Source organism: Archocentrus centrarchus, chromosome 21 (assembly GCF_007364275.1).
Source record: "Archocentrus centrarchus isolate MPI-CPG fArcCen1 chromosome 21, fArcCen1, whole genome shotgun sequence".
Lineage (NCBI taxonomy): Eukaryota > Metazoa > Chordata > Actinopteri > Cichliformes > Cichlidae > Archocentrus > Archocentrus centrarchus.
Window position 1 is genome coordinate 23042548 of NC_044366.1, and position 12423 is coordinate 23054970.

General features: G+C 40.8%; 2 protein-coding genes across 2 annotated transcripts; one reads left to right on the forward strand and one right to left on the reverse strand.

The window, feature by feature from the left end:
• Positions 1-1916: 1916 nt before the first annotated feature.
• Positions 1917-5395, forward strand: mettl21cb (methyltransferase 21C, AARS1 lysine b). The gene is made up of 4 exons (XM_030758211.1): positions 1917-2049; positions 2196-2359; positions 2441-2558; positions 4998-5395. The coding sequence occupies exons 1-4, from the start codon at positions 1917-1919 to the stop codon at positions 5393-5395; spliced, it is 813 nt and encodes a 270-aa protein (XP_030614071.1).
• A 155-nt stretch (positions 5396-5550) lies between these two features.
• On the reverse strand, positions 5551-10380 carry LOC115800102 (rhodopsin kinase GRK1-like). Its single transcript, XM_030757352.1, has 7 exons — positions 9438-10380; positions 8232-8359; positions 7446-7603; positions 7275-7358; positions 7026-7150; positions 6736-6937; positions 5551-6633 (listed from the first exon to the last, which is right to left on the reverse strand). Exons 1-7 carry the CDS (start codon positions 10134-10136, stop codon positions 6344-6346), a joined length of 1686 nt encoding a protein of 561 aa, XP_030613212.1. The 5' UTR covers positions 10137-10380; the 3' UTR covers positions 5551-6343.
• Positions 10381-12423: the final 2043 nt, after the last annotated feature.

Sequence of the window (12423 nt, forward strand, 5' to 3'; positions counted from 1 at the left end):
CCATAAAGCCATTGATGAGTGAGTTTGGTGTGGAAGAACTTGACTGGCCTGCACAGAGTCCTGATCTCAACCTGATAGAACACCTTTGGGATGAATTAGAGCGGAGACTGTGAGCCAGGCCTTCATATTCAACATCAGTGTCTGACCTCACAAATGTGCTTCTGGAAGAATCGTCAAAATAAACACTCCTAAACCTTGTGGAAAGCCTTCCCAGAAGAGTTGAAGCTGTTGTAGCTGCAAAGGGTGAACCAACGTCATATTAAACTCTGTGGATTAAGAATGGGATGTCACTCAAGTTCATTTGTGTGTGAAGGCAGACAAGTAAATATTTTTGGCAATATAGTGTATTCTGGGAGGTCTTGAATGATTAGTGATCAATGAGTCACTGGTCATTTCAAAACAATACTCTGGTAAGGAAAGTGTTAAGATATCCATCAATTTCTTCTGCTTGTCCTTTTCAGTGTTAAGACATCCTTTCACTGGAATTAAGGGGCCTGGGCCAAACTCAGAAAAAAACAACCCCACAGCATTACACCCACCCACCCCCTCCTACCAAACCACAGTTGGCACAGTGCAGTCAGGTGGGTAATGTTCTCCTGGCATTCACCAAACCAATACTCATCCATCAGACTGCCAGATAGAGAAGCATGATTTGACACGCCACAGAACACATTCCCACAGGCTACGTGCTTTACATGCATGGTGATATAAGGCTTGCATGTAGCTGCTCAGCAACAGAACCCCATGCCATGAAGCTTCCAGCTCATGGCGTTTGTGCTGATGTTAATGTCAGAGGAGGTTTGGAACTGGGAAGGAAGAAATTTCACAAACTTACATGTAGTGTGTGTCACAGAGTGCTGCCCCATTCCTGTTCACTCTGTTTTGAGCCCTTAAATTTTATTTACTCATTTATTTATTTTGGTGCTTAGGCTTTAAGAGTGGACATTGAGACTGGGTCTATCCACAGATCACATTAGAAATTAACACGAGTCATCTTGAGACGTGCCAGGTTGCACACATCCATTCCTCACATCTGTAAAGCCTCATACAAATTGGCTTGTCATGATAAATATGAATATGCAAATTTGTCACAGTGTGAACACATTTTGTTTTCAAATATTTACATGTCCCTGTGGCTGTGAAACCCTGCGTAAAGCCAGATGTCGGGTGCATTAATGATGAGAAGAGAGCATAAATAAGTCGCCAACTACAGTAAATCTTGTGCTGAAACAGGATAAAAGGATAAAGAGGATAACGGGATACAATTCTATAGTCATAAAAGTATATATAATATACAGTGCTGAGAGGGTTGAACTATGTCAGCCAAAGACCCCAGCTTCACTCAGGGGTGTGTCACAGATGATGCTCTGTCTATAAACTCAGGGGCACAGCAGAGGCAAGTGCACACACAACAAGAAAACACAGGAGAAGATAACACTTCCTGCGGGTAGGTTTCACACCTTTTCATAAAATCTATTTAAATATTGTATTAAGAAAATATTTTTTTTATTTGAAATTCTTAAAACGCCCATAATTATTTTATAAATATTGGAATTCATCTGAGATAAACACTGTGTACTCTGTGGCTGTTGACCTCAGGATTTAACCAGCTGTGTTTCTGGGCTTGGGTTCGGAGTCCAGTGACAGCCAAAGAGACTAGTGGACTAAATCCGATCCACTCTGAATCCGTTCCAACATTTACTGAGATTCAAATAAGCCACAAATGCACAATCATTAAACACAGGGGCTTTTTTTTAAACTAGAAAGTAACAGGCAGAGAGGGTTTTTGTTTTCGTTTTTAACTTTGACCCAGTAATGAGAACTTTAAGTCAAGAGCACTCATGTTCGTGTGGGTGTCCCAGCACTAAACTGCTGGAGTACTCATCTTAAATATCTATTACAATATAACGGTTTTCATGTCAGAACACTTTTTAGTGTTAATGGACAGATCAGCTGCAGTCAGCCAGCCAGTGAGACAAAGGCCTGCTGGAAAGAAAAGGGAAGAGGATGGTGAGAAGGAGGTGGAAAAGAGGGGGACCATAATTAAAGGTATGATCAAACTGTATCTGTTATGTACATGTCTAGTTTTTGCATCTCAGATAAGAATATCATTCTTTTTTTCTTTTTTTTTTTACTGAACTTTGCTAATTTCAATAATATAACCTGCCTCTTCATGTCACACTCTGCTCATATAGCACTGACAGACCAGAAGGTGATGGCAACAGAGGCTCTGAGCAGGAGGAACATCTGGGAGCCGAGTGTTTATTATGCGCTGGGAAATGAGTCTTTTTATTTTGCCGGTCACGACATCAGCATCCGAGAATCCATGGATACGTACGGCGCTCTGATTTGGCCCGGGGTAGGGGTTGCCAAGAGCGTGGTGTTGGCACATTTTGAAAATGTATTATTAAATGTGATCGTGAGAGTTTTATTTCTGTAGGCAATAGCTTTGTGCCAGTTCTTGGACAATAACCAGCAACAAGTGAACCTGATGGACAAAGCAGTACTCGAGATTGGAGCTGGGACAGGCTTAGTCTCTGTTGTGGCAAGTCTGCTCGGTAAGTGCACTTTAATAATGCAGCTCACTTGGTTTTACACTATACATACTACAGGTATGAAACTAATGAAATCATATTCATCTGTCAACGTTAATCTTAGTAAACACATTAATCTAACACTATTGATGTTAATCATAAGAATAAATAAACTAATAATCAAATTAGTAATATGATCTTTGTATTTATTACTTAATACTTACTTAGTAAAGGTGTGGTACTCTCGGCTGTAAGAATAAGAAAAATCCATGAAGGATTAATTAGATGTGCACTGAATATTTCATACTCTTAAATTTAAGCTTGGTGATGGAACTCGAGGAAAAGTCATGACGCAGCTAAAAACACTGGGATTCATTGTTAATGTACAACGATCATCCACCCACATAACTTCCTGGCATTGCACAAAGCCGAGAAGCTGTAATTTGGATATCTTAATGAATACAGTGATCACTGGGTTGATGCTGTTATCCTGTTGCCCCTCCACTGAGCACAGAGTAGAAACAAAGGTTTCATTTATTCCCAAAGAAATGAAATGTTTTCATGCAAAGAAAAAAAAAAAATCTACGCAAGCTGCTGTGACTGCCCCCTTTCTCTTCACTGTCCAATCACTGGATTCCCTTAAAATTAGAGTGATTCATTATGCTGCTGGTTCTGCTGAAATTATTGTTGGTGATACACTCAAAGCAGCCTGTAAATTTCCCAATGCATAAATCTCAAAGGAAATGAGCTCTAGTATGCAGATCCTACCTGACTCCTTGCTCCTCTTTTTCTACTCAGGCTCATGCTGGCTTATTGTTACTGATGATGCAAATGAGGCACCCAGATATATTTTTGCTTGTTTAAAAAAAGTCACAATATTTTCTCAAACAGGTAGTCATATTTTTTCGCAAAAAATTATTTAGACAATAGTATATTAGTATGAGAGGATTGTAACTGTGGATTAATGCATACATGGAGCTGACTGATGAAGACTGAGTACTTACACTTTTTCTTTTAAATGAGCAGTTGCATTCCCATTGGAAAGAGACGGCCAACCAAAAAACTGTCAGCCAGTAGGAGAAGAATGCTTTGGCCACTGCAGTTGATGCCAGTGCTACTCAGCTAGCTACCAGTGACAGATTCTTGGTGTTGGCGTTAAATCGTCGTCCTCCCTGTAGAAGAATTTAGTGGTTAGAGGTTTGTCAAGTTTTTAATATTTAAATGCAGTTGCAATCGCCATTTCCAGTAAGTGCGCAACTTGCCGTGTTTGATGCTGAATTGTTCAGTTGTCATGCACTATGCCAGGGAGTAGTGAACATAATGTACTACACACAGCATGTAAAAGATGTCTGGGTGTGAAAAGTGAAGCTATTGAGGAAGTGCCTTAAACCTGCATTCTTTCCAATAGCCAGCAGGGGCTGCAAATTGAAGTCAAATTGTATGGAAGTCTATGGGAAAACAACCTTCGACTCCCCTGATTTATGTCTTTAGTAAACACTTGCCAGATGAGTTTATGATCTTAATCTCTAGTTTAAAGTCTTACTGAAAACAACATCATGTTCATTTTCTAAATTCCCATTAAATTCAAAAAGGAATATAAAGCAAGGTATGCTTTAGGACCAGCTTACCTTGTGACTGACAAAATGACATCACTCAGGTGGTAGTGCGTGTCATCGATGCTGGAAGGTCGGTGGATCGATCCCCGAGTCCTGCAGTTCACATGCCCAAGTATCCTCAGGCAAGATACTGAACCTTGAGTTGCTCCTGATGCATCCATTGGAGTGTGAGTGTGTGTGCAAATGTTAGAAAGCACTTAGGTATAGATAAAAAGCACTGTATGAATGTGTGTATGACTGGGTGAATGAGACCTGCAAGCGCTCAACTGAGTGGGAAGGCGCTATAGAAGCCCCAGTCCAGTCACCATTTTGTCATATGAGTATGTGATGTCCCCTGGTTTTTCAGTGAGTGATGAAGGTAAAAACAGTTTGCTCAAAGCTGAATGTGTTTTAATACTTTCTGGAGAACAGTAGAAGTCTATGCCACACAGTGGTTTACCACTTTTGGCTATGCAAGATACATTCACTATCAAAATTTCACTGGAATTTGTTCACCAAATTATTTTTTTTAATTCTCAGCTTTGTTGTACAGATGAGCATTAAGCAAAGGTATCGCTTCCTTGCAAGAATTATTTCAGTGTCAGTTCTTAACTAATAAAATATGGAAGTTTGTTTCCACCACTGAAAAAAAAATTTTGGGTCATTATCTCAAAAATTTTGAAAAGAACTTAAAATTAAAATTTTGAGAAAATAACGAAAGTTTTTGTTTTTTTTCAGTGGGTGAAACAAGGATCCAAAATAAAATGCTCAACACCATGTAAGATCAAAAATGTATGATCAAAGTCAGAAATGTGTTATTGTCTTTTGATGTCTCTGTTGCTCGGGGTTTTATCCCACTTTTTACCAGGTGCTTGGGTGACAGCAACAGATCTGCCAGACATATTATCTAATCTGACCTTCAACCTCCTGCGAAACACCAAGGGCCGCTGCCGCTACACCCCCCAAGTGTCTGCCCTCTCCTGGGGTCGCGACCTGGATCGAGACTTCCCCTATCCATCGTACCATTATGACTATGTGCTCGCGGCTGATGTGGTCTATCACCACAACTGCCTTGAAGAACTCCTGAAAACTATGTGTCACTTTTGCCGACCAGGAAGTCAAACAGCTCTACTGTGGGCCAACAAGATCCGGTTCCAGTCAGACCTGAGGTTCACAGAGTGCTTCGAGAGCAGTTTTAACACCACACTGCTGATCGAGCTACCACAGCAGGAGATCAGGATATATAAAGCCATAGCAAAGGAGTGACAAAGGAGCTTTAAGAGGAGGAGCTCCCAGAGATGTTAAAGGTTTTTAAGGAAATTCTATTCCCACCTTGCTGATTTAAAGGAATCTGATCTGCGCTTAAATTCCTGGACGGCGCTTTAACCATCGTCAGGCAGAAATGAAGTTCCTGACTCAAGTTTTCATAAAGCTATTTTATTTGCCACAGCTTTTTCAAAAATATTTCAACTTGTGATTAACAGTTTTTAAAAATAAATCAATTTATCGTAAACATTCATCCTATATTTATGTGTCTCATAACATCTAGACTACTTATACATTTATTAAAGGTGCTCTGCTGTTGGATAGTCATAAAAAAAAAGAGTGCATCAACACCTATGAAATAACCCCTTAAGAGTTCCACAAATGTGAGACTTTGCATCTCTGGTGTGTTAGCTTTTGGTTTATGTTAAACACTAAGAAAAAACAAAACAGAACACTTTTCATTAAATGGGACACACCCTACAGGAGCACATATGCAGTTCGTACATGGTCAACATGTGACTGTCACTTAGCACCAAAGATACCACGTCACTAAACCCCTGCTCGAAAATGGGGTTTTTAAAATACATTTTCCATCTAAAAGCTTTACAATAATTCACCACATGCATGCATAAAGAGAAGAGAGTGATGCTGAACGAGAAGATGCGGGACAGTGAGGGAAAAACTGAAGGGACAATAGAGGATATGCTGTTAAAAATTGGAATTTTTCAACACTTAAATCTATGCTTAAGTCTGTTTCAGGCTGGAAGTCCGCCTCCACTCTGTTCTTGCTCTTCCCATGCCGACATAATAAAATTTGCAAACTGTATCGGTGTGTGAGCAGAAAGTTCAGAAGAGACTCGTGTCTGTCCTGAGTGTTTGAGTCCCCATGCTGCATGCTCTAAAGAAAAGAAAGTCAGGGCGCTTTACAGTTCACGTGTTTCAGTGACTCTAAGATAAGCAGCAGGTCGATGACTTTGGCTGCTCTAGTATGGACTCCCTGCGGAGATCGTTGGGGATGGTGCCTTCAGGGCCCCAAAGGTTGAGCTCTCCGTAAATTCCCATATCGATCATCTCCTCTTGCCAAGGAATGGAGATGTTGCCCGTGGCAAACTCATCAAAAAAGGTCTTATCGGGATCCTCCAAGATCACCCCCTTCACTGAGGAGAATGCCCCGACATCATCCAGACTTTTAGCATACACCACTTTGGGGTCAGGGACAAAAGGAGGAGGTAGAATTCCTGAAAAGGTGAGAAATGTGAATTAAACACCACATTATACAGTTTGTGGATTAAAACTATTTCCTAAATCTAAACGACCTTGGATAAAAATAGAAAGCACACCTGCGTTGAGCTTCCTCCAGTTAATGCCACTGAAAAACGGATGTGCTCTGATTTCATCACAGCATTCATTCTTAAAACCCATCCTCTGACCGACTTCCTTGGCTAGCAGCCCATCACACAGTGACTTTGCGTGCTCACTGAAACTGTCTGGGTAGGTCACCACCCGAGTCAGCATACGCTCTTTCATCTCCTCACGTTCCACCTGTGAAGAAGACAAACAACCTGTAAAACTTTTACTTCTGTCTGGTTTGTTTTGCACATAAAGCAACAGCAGTAGTTTAAAATCTCACCTTCTCTCCTCTGTTTCTAAATGGATTCTTAGCAGCCATGAACTCATATAAAGTCACTCCAAGAGTGAAGTAGTCAACCGAGGTGTCATACTTATCTCCCTTTAGCATCTCTGGTGCCATGTAACCTGCAAGAAATAAAAAAAAAAAAAAAATGACAAAATGAGCTACAATTAAATATGAAAACTATGAGATCACCCCTTCAATATGAAACCGCATACAGATTTCTCAGCGGGTACAGATGAGACCCACCTGGAGTCCCAGCGTAGCCTTTTGTCATTGTTTTGCCTTCTTTTAGTTCCACAGCAAGACCCAAGTCAGATATACGTACATTCCCTGATGTGATAAATAAAAATATTTTATTAGGTCACTATCATATTATTATTCTATTACTTTCACCGGTGTTTGAGTCAAACTTATTACCGTCATTATCAAGCAGCACATTTTCTGGTTTGAGATCTCGATAGATGATCCTTTTTTGATGGAGGTGTTCCAGGCCCTGGATGATCTGAGCGATGTAAAAACAGGCTCGAGGCTCATCAAACCCTGGGTTATTTTCATCCACCAGGTAAATATGGTACCTTCAGGGAACACCGGACAGATAATCGTCGGCCTTGGTCAATTATAAAAGGCATTCAGCGTGCACACATTTGCAGTATTTTATATCTACAGTGTGCTAGTGTGCTCTTGGTACATGGGCTCTACAAGTGCAGCCTGCAAACATCCAAATTTGATTTTCTAGGAAGAAAGGATTTAGTTATTTAAAAAAAAAAAAAAAAATCTTTTCTTTCTTCATTGGTAATCTGACATAAAAAGGTGGGTACTTTCTGAGTACATTTGTGCTCAAATTATGCTATTATGCTGACTCTGAACTTACAAATGCACCTATAATTCAGTCTGCAGACATACAACAGTTTCGCTGCTAAAAACAGCATGTCATCCACCCCCGTGTAAAGACACTGGGATGTAGGGATGAATTGTGGCACATGTGGGTGAAATGCTGCATTCATTTCCTGCACAGCGCAGCTGACTTGATGGGAAAATTATAACATCCCTATAATAACAACCTTCGGTTCATTGGCGAAGGAGATACTTAAAGCTCGTGCACACAAATTATAGGTGTTTAGGATGCAACTGCATCAGCATGTCAATAAGGGATGAGGAGTGTGTGTTACAGCTGAATGTTCGTGTTTCAGAATGTAAAGTTACTTGAGATCTCCTCCATTCATGATGGTCATGACCAGACAAAGCTCTTCCTTTGTCTGAAAGGCGTACGCCAGTGACACAATGAAGCGACTGTGAACCTTCTCAAGAATACGCTTCTCCACCATCGCCCCCTACAGGAAAAAATAGGAAAGACAATTTTGAAAAATGCATGAGTGACCTTTTAATAGATTTTTTTTTTTTTTTTTGGGGGGGGGGGGGGGGGGGGGGTCTGATAAGGTTGAACCAAACTGTGCAGTATGTTTTAATGTGTATGTCATTTGGAGGAGAGGTTCAGGTGTGCACTTCACAGAATGACCTCAGACAAGTCAAGGGCAAAATGTAACAGTGCCAAGGAGTTCCCTTCAGCAGAGCTTTTCCATAAAGCTCCCAGTAATCACTCTATCCCTGTATCAGTGTTTAATACTGCAGGCTAAAGCCAAACGAGACAGAGGCAGGGACAAAGATGATTAGCACCACTGCAGTCTGCTCAGTGCGAAGCAGGTTCTCTAAAACATAAATCCAAACCATCCCAGTTATTACACAAAAAATAATTAATTAAAAAAAATCAAATTACATATGCCCTTGTGATTGCCTGAAACCTCATTAAGCCTTGCGCAAAGAAACAAAATTTTATTTTTATGTTGTTGTACATTTTTTAATGAAGATTTCTTAATAAGAGCAATCACTGTATAGCTTCCAATTTCCAAATCTCATTACATGGAGAGAAAGCTACTGCTTTTCACATATTTATTACCATCTATCTGAAATTGAAATAATATACATCCGCTGAAGCAAATTAGTGCCTGCAGCATATTTTTTTTAACCCTTAGTGGTGAAAACAGCTTTAGTTTGTGGTAACTTTTACGTCAAATGAATTATTGTCCATAATTATGTCTGTGTTAGCGTTGCATACACGTTAGTCATGTCAGTTACTCAGGATGAAGTAGTTAAAATAGCCCCCAAACTAGAAGCAGCATAATGAAAGTTATGCTATTATATAAATGTACGAATAACACTATTAGATAAAATAATTTCTGGGCCATTTGGTATGAAAAGTACTTCTGCTTTTTGGTTTTTAATGAATGTGTTGTTCTGCACTGTGATTTTGCTACTTTTGCATAAGCAAATAGTTTTCTTCTACCACTGTGGAAGGCAAAAGGCATGGTCAGTAAAGGAGCATCTTCTCAAGAATGACATTTATTCTCTCACCTCATAGCCTTTCCTCTTCTTCAGCCTCTTCTTGTTGAGTTTCTTACAGGCGTACAGTTTTCCAGTGGCTTTCATTTGACAGGCAGACACCTCCCCAAACCCACCTTTCCCCAGCACACGGAAATCTAGGAACCAGTCTTCATCCATGGGCTGCATCTCCAGCCATTTCCACTGCAAGAACCTCTTCAGGTACATGCTCTCCAGGAAGAAAGTGTAGGGGGCCTCACGCAGATAGTCCAAAGTTTTGGCCAGTGCTGCAGAAAACAAATCATCACCTACAGCCTCAAGACATTCTTTGACCTTCGTTATGATGTCCTCACTGAGGAACGGGCAGTAGTGTTTGGCAGAGGGGTCCATATACCGCTGAACTATCTTTGACGCTTTCTTGCCCCTTTCAGAGTCTTCCGCCAGGTCATAGTCCTCGATGTCTTTCCACAAACGACAAGCCCCATGATACTCTTGGTTTGCATCCAAGAATTCCCTAAAGACGCGTTTGCCAATCGGCTGTTCGACACAGACTGAGTCAAAGGCTAAATCTAAGGTGTCCCTCAGGCCCTCACACACAGTGATGTGGGGCAGTTTGAGGCGAGCATGGTACTTCTTATCCCGAGCTGCTGCTGGATTAGAGCCATCGATGCTTCCACGAGCATTGATGTAAGCAGAATTTGCTACCACGGTGGTCAGTCCTCCAATATCCATCTTGAGGGTAAGCGACTGTTAAGCAATGCAAAAAGAAGACATTGCAAAGAGAGAAAAGCGGCAAAGGATAAATGCTTCTAACTAATGTGCAGGGGTGAGAAAGGAAAAAAGAAAAAGGACAGGCTGAAGCAAGAGTGAGAGAACAGGAGACAGATCACAGAGGAGTGGCAGAGGGAGCAGGAGAGACGAATGGGAACTCGAGACTGGTGTCTGAACTAGATCCCAGCACACTTTGAGCACCGTACAACCCTCATTCAGACACACATATACACACACACACACACACACTCACACACACCTGAGTCAACACCTTTCAGTAATCCATTAACACCCCAATGCCCCAGACAAAGTGTGCGAGCACATGCTGGAACAGAACACCACAAGCAGCATATGCAGAATATCACCAGTCAACTGGCAAACCAGTTAGCAGCTCATACAAGCAGCCTGTTGCTACATATTAAAGCACCAGCCTGAATGAGGAATACTGTTTGAGATTAACTGAGAGGCCTATCAAATGCTGAAATACACTGAAAGGTTGTTTTTTTTTTTTGTTTTTTGTTTTTTTACACAAGATAGGGTTTGCATTTAAGTAACATAGGACAAATATTAAAAAGATAATTTAAAAATTTTGCATGTACATCAAAAATATTGCTAAATACTAAATGTAAGGCCTCAGTTAGATCACACAGGTATGTACAGGAGCAGTCTTTGAGATTACTTCTTTATCCATGGCTCAGCAAACAGTTTTGAAGCAGGCCCGTAGACCTATCATAATCATTCTAACTTCAATTCAAATTTCAGGGTTTTGTTTTATTTTATTAAAAAATAAATAAATATATATATATTTAATGAAATCCTGGCTCAATGGAAGCTAAATTTAAGGCAGTGGATGTGGTTCAAGACTTTTGCACATCACTGTACTTTCAGAGCAAACATGAGCTTTAGTTAGGGGTGGACAGGGATGGTGTCTCTACTCGCCATGGTAGCTTTTAAATTGGACAATCCAGATACAATCAAAGGACTTTCAGCAACTGAAGAAATTTTGGCCTTATAAGGGAAAGAAATCTGAGCTATTTCTCTTATTCATCCATCCATCCTCTTCCACTTATCCAATTTAGTGTTGCAGAGGGGCTGGACCCTATCCAAGCTGTACCATATCTAGTCCTGTTATTTCAGCATAAATTCAGTCCAAATGTGGCATTTGCATTTGGAAGCTACTGCTGTGAACAACAGCTTCCAAACTGTATGAGCTCAAAGAGGCTCTCAATGCAAATTAAACAGGCAGCCCTTAGGCTGCAAAGGCAAAGGCTGCAAAGGCAAAGTGAACATACTGGTAAATGGTAAATGGACTAGTTCTTATATAGCGCTTTTCTACTCAGTATGAGCACTCAAAGCGCTTATACAACCTGTTTGCATTCACCCATGCACTCCCATTCATACAAGCACTTCCATTTTTACGAAGCTAAGTGCTTTTAATTACCTAACATTCACACGCATTCATACTCCGACAGAACGGTCGGAGAGCAACTTGGGGTTAAGTATCTTGCCCAAGGACACATTGGCATGTAGCCCGGAGTAGCCAGGATTCGAACCGCTGACCTTCCGATCAGTAGGTGACCTGCTCTACCTACTGAGCTACAGCCACATACTGGTGAGCTCAATAACAAAACAACCTGGTAGACAGAAGAGTATCAAGAAGTGAAAGGCCATTAGACTTGACCAAAAACATCTACACTCTGAACAACAACTTAATTCATCTCTCAATCCAGCACACCATGGGCTAATGCTCATAAAATAAATGTGACCTTGAGCACAAATTGAATGATGACCCATTAGCTGATCACGGGGTGCAAGTTTCACTGAAATCTAACCCCTGGGAGAAGTAGTGACTCTTGTGAATTGTGAACATAAAACAGATGCCTCGCCATGGCCTAAAATTTATAGGCCAAATCATACTCTGGAACAGCATTCCTTGGACAGATATAAAAATCAGCCTGTAACAGAATGATGGGAGGGGAAGAGAGTATGGATGAGGCGTGGGACAGCTTCTGAACTGTACTACATAATCTGAACACAATGGAGGCAGTGTGACGTATGGACATGCATGCTTCCAGTGGAACTGGTTCACTACTGTTTATTAATGATGTGACATAACACAGGCGCAGCAAGAAGAATTCTGAATTGTACAGAGCTTAACTGTCTTCAACCAAATGCAGTAAAGCTGAAGACAGTGAACCAAACCTCATTACATAAGCAACCCATACGTTTTTGGAAAAAGGTATAGAAA

What these genes read in the sequence shown, in the direction of transcription:
- mettl21cb (XM_030758211.1), top strand. Translation starts at nt 1,917, where the DNA reads ATGTCAGAACACTTTTTAGTGTTAATGGACAGATCAGCTGCAGTCAGC. An exon ending in GCGCTCTGATTTGGCCCGGG is followed by an intron (nt 2,360 to 2,440) that starts GTAGGGGTTGCC and finishes TTATTTCTGTAG; the next exon opens with GCAATAGCTTTGTGCCAGTT. An exon ending in TGTTGTGGCAAGTCTGCTCG is followed by an intron (nt 2,559 to 4,997) that starts GTAAGTGCACTT and finishes ACTTTTTACCAG; the next exon opens with GTGCTTGGGTGACAGCAACA.
- LOC115800102 (XM_030757352.1), bottom strand. Translation starts at nt 10,136, where the DNA reads ATGGATATTGGAGGACTGACCACCGTGGTAGCAAATTCTGCTTACATC. An exon ending in ATGAATGGAGGAGATCTCAA is followed by an intron (nt 7,604 to 8,231) that starts GTAACTTTACAT and finishes TGTTCCCTGAAG; the next exon opens with GTACCATATTTACCTGGTGG. An exon ending in TTAGAAACAGAGGAGAGAAG is followed by an intron (nt 6,938 to 7,025) that starts GTGAGATTTTAA and finishes TCTTCTTCACAG; the next exon opens with GTGGAACGTGAGGAGATGAA.